Genomic DNA, 18484 nt, shown 5'->3' with positions numbered 1-18484 from the left:
CCAGTACCTGGCATATACTAGCTGCTCAGAAAATATTGGTCAAATAAATGTATGGCTTTGATATATTTTACTCATCGAGTTTATAACCCTATAATTTTTTTTCCTGTATTTAGTTGCTACTTTATTGCCTGTTCCTCCCACCTACCTAGTGAAAGTAGATTCTCGTCTGCCTTGTTCATTTCTGTATCTCTGGAATCTCGAGCAGTTCTTGGCATATGGTAGTGGTGGAGTCAGTAAATATTTGTTAATGACAACGTTTTCAATTTTCAAAGATCTTAAACTCTAGAGTGGAGAGAAACATTGCTGTTACAGAATATGAAAGGGATTGTGAAATTTCTGGAGAAAATGAGAGCAGGAATGGCGTCTCAACTGTCAAGCCAGGGGTGTTGAGGTTAGATTTGTGCTTTGGGATGAAAACCTTTTACCAACCCCAAATCCCGGGATCCAGTGGGTCCAGCATGGAATCAAAAGAAAGTTTCGCATATGGCAAAGAAGTTCTACTGAGTATCCAGCAGATTACAAGTGTTCCGTAAATACACCTTGACTAATTTCTGGAAGGAATCAGATTTAGAGTAGAGAGAGGCCTTGCCCAACTTCTTTGACAGGTATTCGAACCAATGGACTACATTTCCCAGCGTGCACCGGAGTTGTGGCGGAATTTTTTTTTTAATGTGGACTACAATTCCCGGCGTGCCGCGCCCCAGCGGGGCGGACTACACACGCCAGTAAGCGGGGGCAGGGGCCTATCAGGGTCGGGGCGGGTCGGGGCAGCAGAGCGGGTTTGACGGAACGAGCGGCGCCGCTGGAGGAGGATGGAGGCGGTGGTGTTCGTCTTTTCTCTCCTCGACTGTTGCGCGCTCATCTTCCTTTCAGTGTACTTCGTATCCTTGCCTGAGGCGGGTGGAGGCCGCCCTGGGGCGCTCCGCGGGAGGGACAAGGCTCAGGCTGGGCCTGGGTGGGAACCAGGGCAGGTGTGTGACAGCGAGAGAGGCGGCGGGCGTGGGCCGCCGGGGCAGGTGTGGCGAGCTCGGGCAGGAGGAGAGCCCTCGCTGCCCCTCTCTGCCCAGGCTGCCGGCCGCCCCGCACCCGGGGGCCGAGCGGGCCTCTGTCCCGGCGCGCCCCGGCCAGGCCCGCCCGCCGCCGCTCGCCCCCCGATGCCCGGACCCGCCCTGCAGCGAGCGGGGCTGGCTCTTGGCCTCCCCGCGGTCCTCGGGGGAGAGGGGTCGCGGTTTACTTCCCTTTCGGCCCTCTAGAGAACAAGGGCCGCGGTTTTTCTTGGAGAGCCCCTGGGCCGGGCCCTTTGTCGGAAGCGGGGCGCAGGCGTGTGTGTTTTCGGGGGTGGGGGGGTCCCGAGAGCGACTGCCCTTGTCCCGGGGATGCTCGCTAGTGGGCAGCGCGGCGCTGGGACGAGCGGAGGCGATTTGCCGCCACTTGTCATTCTTTGGGAAACACCCCCGCCGCCCGGCTCTTTGTTCTCGCGAGTGTTGGAACTTGGGACCCTTCACATTCAGGAGTCGACTCGTTTCAAAAACGAGCGGGGTGCCTCTTTCACAATGCCGTCTTGTAGGGAGTGTTGGGAAGGATTTTAAAAACCGCCTGCTATCGATTATTATGGTTGCCCGTGGCGATTGCATTTCTGTGAATTTAATATCCATGATTCAGTTCCCAGACTCTCAACTTTTACACTTCTGGGACTGTCCATGTCTAAACTTCAGAAGGTTTTTAATGGCTTTTCATGTTACAATATTCAAATTGTATTTGTCTGACCAATAAATGGCCGTTCATCCTAGCACTCTAGAATCCGTGTGGACCACAACTCTTCTCTGCTCTTGAGGGATCATCTAGTCCTGTCGCCCAGTGTTGCACGATCCATTGAATTAAACATAAGCCAGAGGGAAAAAAGCATGAGAAACTGGATTTTTTTCTTCTTTCTTTGGAAATCATAGGAATCATGTACCCTTTTCTTCTGGAATTAAGCTTTTTGTTTGCCAGAGCTTCCAGGCTTTAGGGTAGTTGTGCAGGGTACGTTTTCAATGTGGCTTCACATTTTATTATGAAGAGGCAGCCTGTTGTATGTAGCAGGACACAAAATTTGAAATGAGGACTTCTGGCTTAGTTAGATATTTGTTATGCACATTACATCATCTCTCTCCGCCTTAGTTTTCTCATCTTTAAAGTGGGGATTTTTTTTTTTTTTTTAAATGCCTCCAGCACCTGGTCTTCCTAGGCGGTCTCCCATCCAAGTACTAACCAGGCTCGACCCTGCTTAGCCAAGATTAGATAAGCTTGGGCACCTTCGGGGTGGCATGGTCATACACTAAAGTGGGAATTTTTTGTTCCCACATATGTGTCTAGTGAGAACATGTGTTAAGCACCTGCTTATGGCCAGTATTCTGTAAATATTGCTGTGCCTCCTCCCCGTCCCCTTGCCAATTGAGCAGCAGTTTTACTTTGACGATTTCTAATGAGTTTCTATTTTGTACTAAAAACCTTTTTTTCCCTTTTAATTCCAGTATAATTACTGTGAAAGTTTAGGAAATAGAGAAAAGTATTAGGAAAACAAATCATTTGTAATCCAACTTTCAAGGCAAAATCACTGCTGACATAGCTCTGCTGTATTTAGTTTTCTATCCTGTTTTCCTTTTTAATATCTTAAGTCTTCAAAGATATTGTATGGATTTATCAAAACACTTTTTTTTTTTACTATTTGGAATTCAGGATTTTAACATTTAAACTGTTTTGATAAGTCGTATTTTCCATTTCTTATAACCACTGAGGTTTGTGGAATTGTTCTGGCATGGGTCACGTTAAAATTGAGCATAATAAGAGGATCATTTTGTGAAAATTATTTGTCGAAGGAACATAAATCAGAAAATTGTGTTGTCTCATGAGTGAGCTTTAGAGATATAACTAAATTTGTTCATGTCAAATGTAATTCTGGCTTGCAATTCAGATTGCTTTCTGAAACTTAAAAGCAAATAGTTATTATAAAAGAAGTCTAATAATTCCTTATCTTGATCATCAGATAATTACATTGTCTGATTTAGAATGTGATTACATTAATGCTAGATCATGTTGCTCGAAATTAAACAAGGTAAGACATTTCTTTGCTCATCTTCTGGTATCAAAGGCAGTTCTCCATTTTCTGTTAGAGATTATTATGGGTAACCAATATATGTATATTTGATTTTAGGGTGCCTGTTGTCTCTTATTAGAGTGTCGGTGGAACTATGTGTGTTGCAATATTTTAGATCAAGAAACTGTAGTAGAAGAGCTAACTTGTTTCTTTACTCTGCTTCTTTCTTGTCTTTTTGTCCTCAATGGACAGCGTCACTACTCAGACTAGGTAAAGGTTCCTTGTGAGTGTAATTGTTTTTGTCTTGTGTCCAAACGCCTTCTTCTCTATTCATGGAAAAAAAAACTCGGTCTGTCTTTTGTTGCATGAAAGAAAAGCTTCTTTTTGTGGCTTGCCGAGAAATGGAGTTAATTAGCTGTTTTGTTTTAAAGCCATTTTACCTTTAGAACCTAGTCAGAACTCTATATTGACAAGACCATTCTGAGTTGCAGAGCTTGTCTAGATTTAGAGGAACCAATTGGTCCTGATTCATTTTATGAGATGAGCAGACAGACGGGCTTTCCAGATAAAATTTAATTAAAAATACAGTACTAAAGAGGTGCTTTTGGCTTGACCTAAAATGATTCCCATGTGTCTTTCACATCTTCAGTCTACTAAATTTTCTCTGGCCCATGAAGTAAATAAAGATACACTTCGAAAGTTAAAATATCTGGTTAACTATATTCCTCCTCCTCTTATTTCTTCCCTCCCTCCTTTTTCCTTCTCTCCCTTCCTTCCCTCTTCCTTTGTTCTCTCTTTCAAATTTTTCAGAACATGGTTTAATATACCGATAGATTTAAATAAATGATTATCTGTTTATCTGCTATGCTTTGAGAGTTCTTTTAAAAGCTGTTTTTAATTAGGATATAATATATAACATTATATTAGTTTCAGGTCTTCTTTAGAAAAATGACTATATAATCAAATGAATTGATTTCTTTTTATATTTCTTAATATTTTAGTCGGGTATTTTTTTAATAAAAATAATCTAAATACAAAGAAGGGATTATCTCAGAAAGTTACCCTTTCAATTTGAAATTAGGTAGTTTTTTTAATGTTAATTTTTATAAGTAACTTTTCCTAGTTTGCACAGCTAATAAATAGGGTAGAGCGTGAATTCCATCCCAGGTTGTTTGACTTTGCAGCTTACACTTGGAAGCATATATTAAATTGGTCACATTTTAAAAAATGCATATAACATATTAAAAAGTTCCAGTTAGTTGCAAATTAGGTTTAAGGCCCAGAAAGTCTCTTCTTTGTTTGCAAAAAAATTACCTAAAAATCTAAATGCAAAGAGATCTGGGTCCAGTGTGTCTGGGCATATCTTATATTGCTGTGCCATTAAGTAGTTGCGTGACCTTGGCCAAGTTACTTAACCTGAGTTTTACTTCCCTCATTTCTGTAAGTGGGAAGTGCCAGTTTCAGACTCTGTAAATATTAGCTATTAAGCTTTATTAAGAGAAAAATTTCTACTCATAGGAGAAGAGCGTTGGTGAATTGAGAACCTGCCAAAGTGGCTGCTGATGCATGAGAACTTGAATACTGCACAGTAAAAAAGGAGAGCACCGATCACGGCACTGGGTGCTCTAAAGCCACTAGGCTGGGATTCTGGTATCCCAGTTCACTATCACGTTTGTTCAGCTCTGAGCTGCTGTTGTTAAAGTGCTATTTGTGTGTGTGTGTGTGTGTATGTGTGTGTGTGAGAGAGAGAAAGTGTGTGTGGATGACTGAGTATGAAATGATTTCCCTTAGGAGTCTGGATGTTGAAAAATGTTCGAGAGTGACATTCTGGCTTAAAAGGCAGCATGTATGTGGATATAGCATCCCAAATTAGAGTAAGAGGCATTAGTATAGATATTGGAATAGAAAGTAAATAATACCCTATGTTTCCCTAATTGCCAATCATGCCTGCTTAGTGAATGAATTGGAATCTTTGCTTAGGACAAGTGTAATTGAAATTTAAGTGCATTATATTTAAGCTATGCTCTGCTGTATTTGCATGGGGTAAGCAGTTCTATCATGATGCAAATCTGGGACATCTGAGTCTAAAAATATCTTGAAACACTAGCTTGGAAGTTCCCTGTACCTTCATTGATTTAATTTCAAATGACATGTACATTCAGGAAGAATAGAGAAGTGAGATGTAATACTCTGTTCTTCCCTTACAGTGGGTAATTCCAGAATTGATTGGCCACACCATTGTTACTGTATTAATGCTCATTTCATTGCACTGGTTTATCTTCCTTCTCAACTTGCCTGTTGCCGCTTGGAATATATATCGGTGAGTATAGTTTATTTACTGCTTGTGTCTAGTTTACTACAGTTTAAAGAAATTTTTTTTTTTTTAAAGTTTAACAGTGTTCTCAAAAAAAAAAAAAATATATGCCAGTCATAAAATAAATGACAGCAAAATGCTTTATTAAGTCAGCATAAATTTTTGTTTACTTTAGTATACTGGGCAAGTAGCAATTTGCATGGCTCTGTCTTGTAGTAAAAATATATTTACATTTGCAAATTTTAAAAATGTGTAATGTTTAATTGTGATGTCTAAAGACTTGTGAAATTTTTTTATTGTCTTGTCTATCATTTTCCTTTTAGAATGATCAAAAGCCTGAGAATATAATAAAAGGTCCTTGTTATTTATATCTGCAGTTTTTAATTAGAATGTACTTGGAATGCTCCAAAGAAAATTTCATTTCAAAGCCAATTCGATAACTTCAAAATTTTGACTTAATAAATTTAGGAAGTTCGTTCAACCATAGCTCAATATAAACACTAATTGAATATGGTTTTATAGTTGGGCTATCGTATATTGCATATTTTCTTGTGAAGAACTGTGGAATAATCTTGACAAACCTGGGATTATTTTTGTGTTAGGTTGCTACTCTACTAAATTGTAAGGCTTTAATTTTATTTATATCTAGTTTTTTTTTTTTAGGTAAAATCTTGGGCTTATTTTTAAGGGTGAGTTTTTAAAGGTGCAGTTAGAATAGGAAAGAATAGAGGAGAGCGGAGAGAGGACAGGAAGTGCCTGAAAAGATGATGGAAGGCAGTGGAGAGGAGGAAGTGAGTGTATCTGGGAATGATTTTATAAAGATCAGGACACTGGAACCTTGAGCCAGGGGAAAGTTTTTAACTCTCTGTACCTCATGTCCAGATGGCGGGTCCAGAGGGGTAGAATTTTTTGTTTTCTTCTCAGTTTCTCATTGCTCTCTCATGGTCATCTTAGACCAACACTGTAACCTGAGCTTAGCACTAGAATCACAGACTCCTTATGCTTCTGATGAGGTGTGAGTCCACACAGGCTTTTAGCACAGCTCAGTGTCCCTGTGACACTGTGGATACTGTAAGTGGAACACAGATTTGGGAGTGAGAATGGAAACCTTTGAGACTGTGCATCTCACTGATAACCCAGACCACAGTACCAGTCACCTCCACTAGCAAGGAAGATGGGCCAGAGGAGGGCGGCCTTTGGCATGACTTCTCTGCCTGTATCACAGACTGGTGGAAGGCTCGATGAAGTTTTATTTGAGGGGCAATAAAGTTCACAGATTCTGTTTGCTATAATTATAGAGACAAAGACCATGTGTGTTTATTGCCCTGATAATGGCAGTTACAGTTGGCTGCTGCTCACAAAGTTACCATCTATTTAAAAAGGTAAAAAAAAATCGACAGGTGGATCATGTCCTCTTTTCAGATGTCTGTACTTTATCCGTTGGGGATACAGATATTGATGAAATGGACTCTACCCACAGGACAAAGAGGCAAAACACTGAGGGTTCCAATTTCTCCACATCCTTGCCACACTTGTGTGTCTTTTTTATTTTAGCCATCCTATTGGCTATGAAGTGGTGTTTCATTGTGGTTTTGGGTTACATTTCCCTAATGACTAATGATACTGAGTATCTTTTAATGTGCTTATTAGCATTTATATATCTTCTTTGTTCTATATGTTTTGAGTAGCTAAGTTGACATGAAATAAATTATGCTTTGGGAAGATTTTTCTGGAAGCGTCGTATATTTATTTGATGGAGGTATAGCCAGAGGTAGGGAAACACAGCTCTGTTAGGTGGTGATAGGAAAGGAAAATGGACAAGATTTTGATCTACTACCTATGAAGAGAGAAGTCAGAACTGAATAAGAGAAGGTGTTTAAGGACCACCAAGAAAATGGTGACACTCTTATTCAATAACCTAGAAGACAGAGACGAATAAGACTCTTTGAGACACTTCGAGTTGAGATGTTATCTGGATATTCAGAGGTACAGACCCTCTCTCCAGCTAAAGATGGACTATTAGGATTTGGCCAAGAATTTAAGATTTGTGGAACTCAGAGAGGCATTTCACGTAAGTCACAGTTGAGAACGCTGAGTGTGTGGCAAGAGTGAGGAAGAACTAGAAGAAGCGTGGACGCGAAAGCTGGAGGAGGTCACAAACAGTGCTAGGTGAGGACGTGGGCATCGCACAAGCGTCACGGTCTGGATGTTGAAGCCAAGATGCTGAAGCTCATTGTTTCTCTCAAAGTAACCCAATTTATTTGTAAAAAGAGTCAGTGAAGGAGGAAGAAGACTATCATGTGTAGCTATTATAGAAACGCAATGATATTAAGCAAATATGAAATGTGATATATCATCTGAAGAACCCAAGAGACTTCATAGTATATTGAATATATTATAATCAAGATTTTTAAAAAAAAAATTTGAGTCTGCTCTGATCCGAGTTGAATTGGCCTGGATTGGGAACTCGGCGTGTGTATCGACCTGTAGCCCTGTTCCTATTCCCCCCCTGTAGTCATCCCTCCACCACTGTAAAAAGCACATTTCTTACGTGTTTACTTTTGCATTTAATCTGTATTTTTTTAAAGAGTAACGTAGAGTTAGATATTGCATTTTGAGTTGGAACTATCCATTTACTGTCTTAACCGAAGAGTTTTATTTTACCACAGTAGCATTTACTCTAAATCATTTGTTTTCTCTTCTCTAAATTGCTCTTTTAAGGTTGGTTCCATTTATAAATCTTGCAGATGGAGACATTATCTATTGATCAGAGGAGCACCAGAGAGGAAATTTCTATTCTGGACATACAGTCTCTCTTTTTATTGCCATCTGTGAAATGGGAATAATTATGTGTGATACTACTCTTCCTTGTAAAGATGGTGTGAAGGTGAAGGGAATAGCATTAATTAATTTAGGACTTTGTAGATAAAGAAGTTTCAAAGAACTTGATAAAATTGGTTTGGTTTTGGAGCCCTCTTCATTTGTGTTAACGTGAAACATTGTAGGTATGACTGGTTCAGTAGTTTTCTACAGAAGATGGGTAAGAGGGTCTCAATGCGTAAAATAGTCTTCTCTAGTGTGTTACTGTATTTTTTTTAGGGGGCACAAAATTACACCAAAAATTAACAGTATCGTATCTTTCAAAGGAAGACTAAATGGTAACTGGTGATATCATACTACCCTGTCCATATTTGGTTTGAATTTAAAACTGCTACAATTGGTTCACTTTTAAATGTTGATTATTAATGGTAACTTATTTTTGACTATTTATGCTGATGATTTGATTTTCTTTTTAATATACGTGCATCCCTTAATTTATTAGGTTCATTATGGTGCCAAGTGGTAACATGGGAGTGTTTGATCCAACAGAAATACACAATCGAGGGCAGCTGAAGTCACACATGAAAGAAGCCATGATCAAGCTTGGTTTCCACTTGCTCTGTTTCTTCATGTATCTTTATAGGTGAGTCTTCAGTCTTCCTGGAACTTTTTCGGATGCCATGCCTGCTTTTGTGGATGAGATGTTACTATATTGTAGAATTTAGCACTGACATTGGAGAGCATTGGGGGATTCTGTGAATATCTTGTGGCTGTGTAGATGTTTTTATGAATGTCATTGAATCAGCATCCTCCCTGGCCTACAGTAGAGTTACTTGGGGGTATTAGTTATTCCTTAGTGATAGGGGCTGTCAATATGCTTAAAACTGTCACTGCTCTTTTCCTGCCCTGGTATCCAGTCACAAGGTCTCAATGCCTGTTATAAATTTTAATCTGTGTACCCCAGAGATTGTCACACTCATATGATGCCAGACCACTGGCAGCAGCTCTCAGCAACTTATATCCAGTTGGGCTTATCTTTTTTGGCAGTAAGGAATTGAGGTGAGATGCTAATTCTCCAACATGCTAAGTGGTCTGTTCCGGTAAAATTGCATCAGTCTTAGGTTATAAAAAATGGGAAGTAAGAATTAATAAGGACTGGCTGTCAGACACATGCAGTCCTGTTTCACATTAAATTTATTATTTTATGTTTTAGATGAACATGCCACCTTGTTTTAAAACCTGTTGTGGATGCATAGCTAGAACAAAAAAGAGAATTGTCATGTGTGTATGATTTTATTAAATATTTAAAATGCTAGAAGTCAGGCTTAACCTTTGTATATGAACTTAGAGTATTCCTCTCTTTTCCCAGGTAAATTTTAATTTTTCACATAAGTATAAAAACTTTTGGGAAAAACTTGTGCTGATCTAAACTTTCATTCCTTGGAAAAGTGCTAATAATTAGAATCTGTATAGATATAGCAAGTTAGAAAACTGCAGTTTTGTCTGAAATAGTTTAAAAGTCAGAACCATCTCAGCCTCTGCCTTAATAAGCAGGCTTCCTAGACTTTTACTGTTCTAATTCCACCCACCAGCATAGATTAGATTGGAGTTGGAGTTTAGATGGTTTCTTTTTCACTATTTATCTTATTCGCTTTTCTGTATTAAAAAATTAGGACGGAAAAAGCACCCTGGTACCAGTTTCTAGTTTTCATACCCTATGTCACTGTTAATGTGCTTAATTTTTAATCATAGTATTAAAGATGAAGAATAAAGAGCAAATTAATATTAAGAACATGATGACACACCTATTGTCATTTTTATTTCTTAAGTTAAATGATGTGAAGGTATCTTTGGCATCATGTACATTCCTTTATGTTTGTTTCCTAAGAGAAGATAAGCGAGCTCGAGTCAGCTCAAGGTTAGTTTTTCTTCATCCTCCCCCTCCAGGTTTTGCATTTGCATTGTTGGGGTGCAAACCAGAGTGGACATTCCTTGGGCCTTGGTAACAGGAACTTCTTGAGACAGCCGTGGGTACAGCCACTGTTGCCCGACTGCTGGGAGTAAATGTAGGATTAGGGAGCAGTGTCTTGCTTAGTAGACCTGGACTCTTAGGATTTAAAAATGCACCAGAGTTTCTTAGCTCCCAGTTGTTGAATTTAAAGCGGTGGGAAGACGGACTGAAGACTGGGGATTGGACAGCCAGGCAGCAGCTCGGGGGCAGGTTCGTGGTTCTTCATCACTAAGTGAGAGACAGACAGCCTGCGTGTCGGGTTCGACTGAGTAGCTAGTGCTTTCTCACTGCTGCATCCCTGCTTTTTCTCCTCCTTTTCTTCCCTCTTCCCTCCTCAGCTTGTTATTTTTAGCCACATTGCTGTCACCTTACTCCTTGGCATCACCCATGGTTCAAGGAGTCAAGATGAAAGAGTAGTCTCAGAAGATGTCCTTGTAACACGTTGCCCTTAGCTTTTGGTTGCTGTTTAAAAGTGGTTTTATTTCCAAATCATCACTTTTCTAATGCGGGATTCCGTGCTGCTCCTCTCCGTTATCACTGGCTGCAGGTCGCATGGTGCCTTGCACATGGCATGCACTCAAGGTTTGTTAGATAGAATTAAAGGGGAAAAAGATGCCCATCTTCTTTAGAGATTGGTAGAATCTGTGCCTTTGGTGTTTTGGTTAGGTGCTATGAGGGAAATCTGGGCTCTGCCACTCAATCACTGTGCGACCTGGAGCAAGTTTCTTAACCTCTCTGTGCCTCGATTTGTTTACATGAAGATGAGCTAGTAATAGTACCTACCTATTCAGATCCTGACGCGGACTAAATGAGATAATGCCTGTACAGCACTTAGGTCTGTGTCGACCTGTAGTAAACTCTAAAAAAAGTCTTTCAAAAATATTAGCTACCATTCATCTGTGCTGTGCACTGAGTATAATTAATGTGGTTCGGTTTGGACAACTGACCTTGCAGCAACAGCATAGGCCATGAGCAACGTGAGGCTATTTCCATGTGTTTTCATCATTTAATCTCAGCAGAGCAAGGCTGACTCTATGAAAGAAAATGATAGTTGTGTTATTGCTGACTGATGGTTTTAATAGAGTATTTGTTGGGTGACTGCTATGTGTCGGACACTGTATAAGGCACTGCAGGTGACACAAAGGAGCAGCACGTAGTCCCTCTGTAAAAGCTGGAAGCTGGTGTCGCAGTGTTTGGGTTTATCCTGGAAACGAAAGTGATGACTCCCGGATGCTGCCCCAGGTCCTCCTCTCGCCCAGGGGTGGGAACGTAGGCGGGGCCCGTGGAGTAAGTGCTGGAAGGAGCCGGGCACCTGCCCTGGGCTGAGGCCTGCCTTCCCAACGAGGGCCGGGGAGCCCGCTAGGGGAGCCTGAACAGGAACTTAGTAGGTCGATGAGGTATGCCGGGGGAGGGGCGGGGTTCCAGGCGGAGGGACAGCATGTGCAAAGGTCTGGCTAGAAATTTAAAGTTTTTTCCCTGGACATAGTTTGTTTTTTCTAAACTATAGCCCAACATTGGTTTTAGGTTATTCTCCTCACCCCACTTACTTTTTTTTTTTTTAGTGATAAACATAGGACATCAAGAAGCCCTAATACAGATTTTCTTTCTTTTAGGTATAAGTGATTGTCTTTCACTCAAATGAATGTTCCGTGCCAAGCCTTAGGGTTACAAGTCTGGACAGACCAAGCTCTGTAGGACGTTCCTGCGGAAACATTAGTAACCTGAATTTCTTCTCTCCACAGTATGATTTTAGCTTTGATAAATGACTGAAGCCAGAGAAGCCGAGAAGTCAGCCTACACTACAGTGTTCAGCTGAGGAGCCAGAGACTACTTAATTCATCCTTAGAACCGTAACCATAGCAGTATATTTTTTCCTCTTTGAACAAAAAAATATTTTTGCTGTATTTTTACCATATAAAGTATTTAAAAACCATGAATTGAGTTTTCGTAGATTTCTGGTTCTCAGCTTTGGCCTGACCCCCAGCACCTGACGGCGTCCTCCTCCATCCGTGCATTGACGGTTTGCATGCAGGATCAGGACCGCTGCCCAGGCGCGCCTGCCGCAGGAGCGGAGGGCGCCCCCTAGGGGCATCTTAGTGAAGGAGCAGAGCCGCTCGCCCAGTAGCCCGAAAAGCCGGAGTGTGACAGCACTGTGATCCGGGCACAGGAGGAAAGCAAGCACATTACCCTTTTGGCTGCATTGTGGCAGTTTCGTGTATTGAATTACAGTTTAAAGATTTATGGGATTGTCAGCTGAAAGTGCTTTCATGAGAATGTTAACAGAAAACATTTTAAAAATTATATATTTCCTTGCAGAACTTGTGAAACCTTAAAAGCCATTTGTCCAGGTTGTCCAGGTACAGTGTAATTCCTGATTACAGAAAGGAAAAAAGAGGAACCCAAAATTTAATCAAGAGCTTTCGTTTAAAAGCTACTGCCTCCACTGTCACCCCCAACCCTACACACCCCCGCTGGCTCTTGCCAGGTCTGTTTTTCTATTCTCATTGATCCGATTGTATTTTCTCTCTCCGATACATTCTGAGTGGGTTCGGAGAGGTGATTTGGCGGGAGCAGGAGTAGCCAGTCAGTGTCGGTGAGGCTGAGTTTGTCAGCGCTCTGCGTGGTGCCAGATCCATCTACCACTTCGCTCCTGCTGCTCTGGCCACTGTGTCGGTTGGGAGACAAGCCATTTTATATACCTGGCAATACCCAGCCAAACTCAGTTCTTTCTGAGCTATATCGTAACCTCTTGCAGTTGGCCAAAGCAGTTAACCTCACTGGCTCTGTTTGCCGGGTAAAGTGAACCTGGCAGTTTATTCTCAGTCCTAGTTTGTGCTTTAATGTTGCTATCTGAAGTGTTGGAATTTAGGCAAAACATGACTCTGTTTTGTAGCAGAGTCCAAAGGGATTATTCACTCAGAATTGGATGGCTAAACAAGGCGTGCGTTCACTAAAAGATCAGATGTTACATGTCCTTTCAACCTTGGACTAAGTGTAGCCATTGCAGAAGTCAGAGCTAGCAGAACTCACTATACAGATACCCATGTTTCAAGGATGGACATAGTGCCCTGGCTACACATGAAAGGAATATGAAATGGCAGGCAAAGTGTACTCGGTCCTTTTGGCTTCCTTGGGGTCTCAGAAATTGCTACTTGTGGTTATCTTGGATTTCTGCCAGGCAAAGAGCCAAGAAATCTTAGATACCTCTTTCTTCTAAGGCACCGTTGTCTTTAAAAAATAAAAATAAAAAAACCAGTCCCTTCTCTCTGCCTTTCTTCCTGACTTCCAGTGCCTCGTAATGTTCTGCTCAAACTATTGAAGCGGTGGAAGCCCCTGGAGAACTTAAATCCGTAGAACTGAGAGGCAAGACGCTCAAAGGTGGTGGCAGACCGTTGACCAAAACGTGTCATATTCTCGTTCCAGTATTCCAAATAACCAAAATAGAACCCGTGCAGCTGAGAGGGCCTCTGGCTGGCAGTGTGCATGTCGGGCATCAGTCGCTGAGGTCACGCACATCAGAAGGGTGTTTGGTTTGCAACAAAGGACAGGAGCTCTTCTGGAACGTGAACCATGGTTAAAAACAAACAAAACCACCTTTCTTGTGTTGCTTGTCTGTATCAAAGCCAGGAAAAGAGGGTAACTAGGTTTTATTTTTAAATTTTTTAGGGGCGTCTCTATAAATGATGTAGAGGGTAAAAAAGCACTAACTTTTAAGCTGTGGTTGAGATGCTAAATGTTACTTGTCTATGCTTTCCTCTGATTGGAGAGTCGCAGAGGACCGTGGCGATCCTTTGGTGTAACTTCTCCAATCTTAAAGATTGAGAAGTGAGGCCTAGAGATTGCGTCGGGGCCCTGGTGGTGGCGCCGGGCCCTCCTCTTCCCTGGCCCTCTGTGAAGGCGCAGCGCCCAGGGCCCAGCCGGTGCAGACTGCCGGGGGTGCGCCTGTGTGCACGATAGTTTTCTTTGTGTGTCGTGTCATTTTCCCTTGTCTTTGTCCTCCCATCCTCTCAATGGCAGCAGGTGCCCTTGCTAATCACTGGACCCTCACTGAGAGCGCTGAGGAAGCAAGATCTAAGATGTAGCTCAGTCCTTCGAAGCCCGGCAGGTCCCTCAGCTACCTTTTCCTGCCACACAGACGACAGTGGGCTGAGTCCAGATTCGGCTTTTTCTCGCCTGGTCTTACTTCCCACGGAACTTTTATCTCCTGTGGCACTTACCACTTTCTATCTGGTATTAGTTAATTGTGTTCAGTTAACCTCCCGCTAGACTGTACGCTCCTGGAGGGCAGAGTGCGCTCTTCTCATGTTTGTATCTCGTTCCTGCTGCTCCCGGCACCCAGCTCAGTGCCTTGCACACAAAGACAATAAATGATTGTTGGACGAACAAGTGAATCTGATTGCGTTGTTCTATTGCTCTTTCAGCAAGAACTCTAACTGATGTCCTTTACGTCAGAGAAGCAGCAATGGAGCAACATAATCGAAGCCCATCATCTTTGTTTTCAAGGCCACATTACGAAATGTTGTGTCATGCTAGACTAGCGAAGGAAGCTGTTGTGTTTGGTACACTTGAGACTTGTGAAATCAGCTTTGCTCACAGGTAATATTTTGTCAGAAGTAGTTGTGGTGAAAAGTCTGTGTATAAGGTGCAATTGTCCCCCAAATGTAAATAAACTCGTTCTAATATATAGAAACAGGCAGCATGGTAGAAAAGGTTGTCTGAAATTCTGTGCTTATCTAGATTTCTGCCACCCGAGTTTATGCACTTTGAACCAAATACACTATTTTGCTGTGTAGTGTAACAAAGATTGGAATGTTCTTGTAGTTAACAAGGCTGTTCAAATGGGCCTATTTGGCTTTCTGAGGGTTTGTCAGTGAAGCTTTTTGGCTTTAAGCCACACTTCTGAAAATTCTCAAAGGTAGTAGTAGCCAAACTGTTTTTCTCTAATTAAATACAATCTAATGACGGGGTCTTTCAAAGCATTAGGGTTAGCATCGTGAGCTGCTGTAGTCACGGTAATAATCTGGCGGAACCATACTTAAAGGGTTTGCTCACTGAGCTGGCTTGGTACTGAGCTCAAGCTGCTCTTCAGAAGACATCCGTGATAAAAGCTTTTGTTTTGTTTCTTCCCTCTGAAGGTGGGTGGGGACAAGTGAGTGGGTGGGTGGGTGGTCAGAAATCGGTGAGCTGAGAGCTTAGTGGTTTGACTGTGGCTTCCTCTGCTGTATATTTGGTTTGCTACATTCATTATGGCGTAATCTTGGTTTCATCTTTATCAGTTCCCATTAAACATGGCAACCTAGTTAAAACGGTGAATCGGTTTAACAAATAACTCACATTCCTGTTCTCTGATGGGGCACCTCATGTGTCTGTCAGATAACCAGAGGGCAGAGGAAGAGTCTGAGCTGACACTGTGCGCTGCGTCTCCAGCCCTCTCTCCCTGACTCCCAGTTTGCTTCTCAGGGCCCTGTGCTTTATCAGAATCCCCTTTGTTCATCCAGAGGACTCAGTCTCCTGCCTGCTAATCTAAGTACCGCACACTCTTTGGGCAACAGGCTGGCACTTGAACAAGGAAGGAGCTTGAATCTTTTGTCTATTTTCGCAACTCAGTTCACTCAAATTGATAGTCTTGGGAGGGGAGAGGCTATAACATGGAATCAAATTCTACAGCCTAGTCTTTTCACTTGATTTGATCAGCAGCCTGTTTCATAGATTGGATGCAAATTGGGTGACAGTTGAACCTGATCAATTAAAAGCGACAGGTCTATCAGAGACCTGCAGGGCAAGGGTAATTATTTGGTAATTTTCTGTTTTACTTGCTACAGTAATCAAACTCATGGGCATTCTTTTTTTTTTTTTTTTTTATCCATAATCTACCTTCCCTCCCCCACTGTTTTGAGTCACCAGACATCATTATGTGATATTCCTGTGCATATCTCTGTAATGTGAGTGTTCTTAACATACACACACACACACTTAGCCATAGTACCAATGTCATACATAAACTAGTAATTCCTTAGTACTAAATATCCAGTTGGTGCCCAGATTTACCCCACTGGTTCAAAAGTTTTACAATTGGTTTGTTCACATTGGGATCCAAACAAGATCTGTATATTTAATTTGGTTAACGTCTCTTGTCTCTTCAATCTATTAGGTTTCCTCTCTTTCCCTTGCCATCTGTTGAAAAAACTGAGTCACTTGACAGTGATCATTTGTTGTGTAGAACCTCCAATGTTCTGGATCTTGCTGAACATCTTCTGTTAACTTTTAAATCACCCTTTAAACATTGTGGTTATACTATGTGCATTCTCGCATCATTGTGCCCCTTGGTAGGTTACTGTTAGCGGCTTTTATAGCTGAGGGAACTGGGCTACAGGTCAAGTCACTTGTCTGAAGTGACACACCAACTGATAGGATTTTAGCCACTACACTTTAAATTTATAAAACAATTCAAAGATATTCAAAATTATTGTGGAGATCTTCTTCTACAAAACATGTTTTGACTGCTTTCATTGCATGGAGAAAAGTATCCTGGTATAATTTCAGAAGTGCCATTTTCTTTTATAACTGTGCAGTTAACTAGACTTAGTCAAGCGGGCCCTTAAACTTTTCACCTATCTTTGACAAGTTTGAAGTCAATTTTATTGCGAGCTCAATGGCCATCTCCAGACCGAGGGAGGTTTACATGGCGTGGTGCACCAAACAGGCTTGGAGGCACCTCGCTCCGAGTTCCAGCTCCTTCATGCCACTTCGTTTATTTAATGGATTTGCCCAAATGAATACCTGTTACGTACTGCGGTTACTCAATGACCAAACAGTGGTGCAGTGTTGTGGTTCTTTCAGTACCTTTCTTGCTCCTGCTTTTAATTCTTGGTCTCGATGCTGAACTGATACAACATAGTCTTGTGGTTCTCCAAAACCAGTTAAGTGGATTAGTGCCAACTGCTACCATAACATTTCTTGGGGTTTTAATAAATTTGGACTACAAGGTGGCTTAGAGATCTGAAAGTTAAATTAAAAACATTTAGCATATTAGTTTGAATTCTAGATACAGTCTATCCCCATGGTTAACTATGTCTTAAATAAATAAGATCATTTTCCTGAAGTTGTAAAAGTCTTAAATAGTATATGAGGGACCCCAGTTGCATCTATATAGTGACCAAAGCAGCCAATAATCAGAAGAGGAATGAAAACTTGATTGAAAATGTATTTGTCCTTCCGTTTCCGGCATTAGCTAGACTTACATGCTGTTTTAACGGTTTGCTAACCACATGGTCAGAATAGTTTCATACACAGCAAGCTCACGTTCAGCATGCCAAGTTTGAGGGAGACAAGCCCACTGCCACAAAACTGACAGACATGTAAGATTCTTGGAAGCAGTGTTAGGATGACGGGATCATTTTGTCTGTTGAAACTTCCATAACAAAAAGTTTTTTCTGGGAAAAAAAAATTCAAGTAGAAGTCATTTAATGATGACTTAACTTTATAAAGACCATAAGCTTTTGTTTAAGTAGAAGGGAACCGAACTGTATCTTAATATACAACTGTCTCCTCTTAGATTTAAGATTGGAAAATTGCTATACCTGGTGTCAGGATCTGGCATAAAACAATGCATATGAATATTTAACATTCTAAATTAGCTAAGTGTGCAACATACTGCTGTATTTAAAAAAGAACAAAAAAGGAAAACTCCCTTCTCTTGCCCAGAGATCAGAGGAAGTTGCAAACTACGACTTTCGCATCGGTGAGCGGCAGTGTGGAGAGCGCTGTCCTGCCTCCCTAGTGGGTCTGCTACCCTCAGGTGACGCTCTGTTACAGCTCATCAACAGATTTGAACTTCCTTTTACTGTGCAGAACTCCACTCTTAGCAAAACTATTAAAGTTCACTTTTGTAATAATTCACTCTGATGGGGCGATTGGCTTTTCCTTTTTTCATAAATACATGACTGTAGATGTGTACACATTGAATGCTTTCTCTAAGATCTTTTAAAGAACTATACAATTATGATATGAACTTAAATTTCAAACTGGAAATCTATTTTTTCTAATAATCATTTTCAGTGCCTAGCTGCATAATTTCAGATGCAGTAATATTTTTGAAAATAGGGCATGTGATTCCTTTAAAATATAAATGTTCCTTAACTGTTTTCTAAATGAATTCACGATTGCATACAATAGCTCTTTAAAAAGACAGCCCAACAGATGAAGCTATGCTTCCTTGAGCACCAGTCAAAAACTCCAGGTAAATATATGGAAGTCAAATTCA

General features: G+C 41.2%; 1 protein-coding gene across 4 annotated transcripts; it reads left to right on the top strand.

Annotated features, from left to right (window-relative positions):
* Window positions 1–746: 746 nt before the first annotated feature.
* On the top strand, window positions 747–17894 carry CNIH4 (cornichon family AMPA receptor auxiliary protein 4). Of its 4 annotated transcripts, none has more exons than XM_036235418.1 (5): window positions 747–881; window positions 3026–3094; window positions 5284–5396; window positions 8760–8853; window positions 14643–17894. In XM_036235418.1, exons 1-4 carry the CDS (start codon window positions 813–815, stop codon window positions 8851–8853), a joined length of 345 nt encoding a protein of 114 aa, XP_036091311.1. In that variant the 5' UTR covers window positions 747–812; the 3' UTR covers window positions 14643–17894. The 4 variants fall into 4 exon arrangements, with proteins under 4 accessions (XP_036091311.1, XP_036091310.1, XP_016020946.1 ...); XM_036235417.1 differs by having other exon boundaries at window positions 8713–8853; XM_016165460.2 differs by lacking the exon at window positions 14643–17894 and adding an exon at window positions 11964–12158.
* Window positions 17895–18484: the final 590 nt, after the last annotated feature.

The sequence above is a fragment of the Rousettus aegyptiacus genome, unplaced genomic scaffold (assembly GCF_014176215.1).
Source record: "Rousettus aegyptiacus isolate mRouAeg1 unplaced genomic scaffold, mRouAeg1.p scaffold_m13_p_18, whole genome shotgun sequence".
Classification (NCBI taxonomy): Eukaryota; Metazoa; Chordata; class Mammalia; order Chiroptera; family Pteropodidae; genus Rousettus; species Rousettus aegyptiacus.
This window is presented reverse-complemented; position numbering and strand designations above follow the sequence as displayed.

What these genes read in the sequence shown, in the direction of transcription:
- CNIH4 (XM_016165459.2), top strand. Translation starts at nt 813, where the DNA reads ATGGAGGCGGTGGTGTTCGTCTTTTCTCTCCTCGACTGTTGCGCGCTC. An exon ending in TCTTCCTTTCAGTGTACTTC is followed by an intron (nt 882 to 3,025) that starts GTATCCTTGCCT and finishes CTTGATCATCAG; the next exon opens with ATAATTACATTGTCTGATTT. An exon ending in GTTGCTCGAAATTAAACAAG is followed by an intron (nt 3,095 to 5,283) that starts GTAAGACATTTC and finishes CTTCCCTTACAG; the next exon opens with TGGGTAATTCCAGAATTGAT.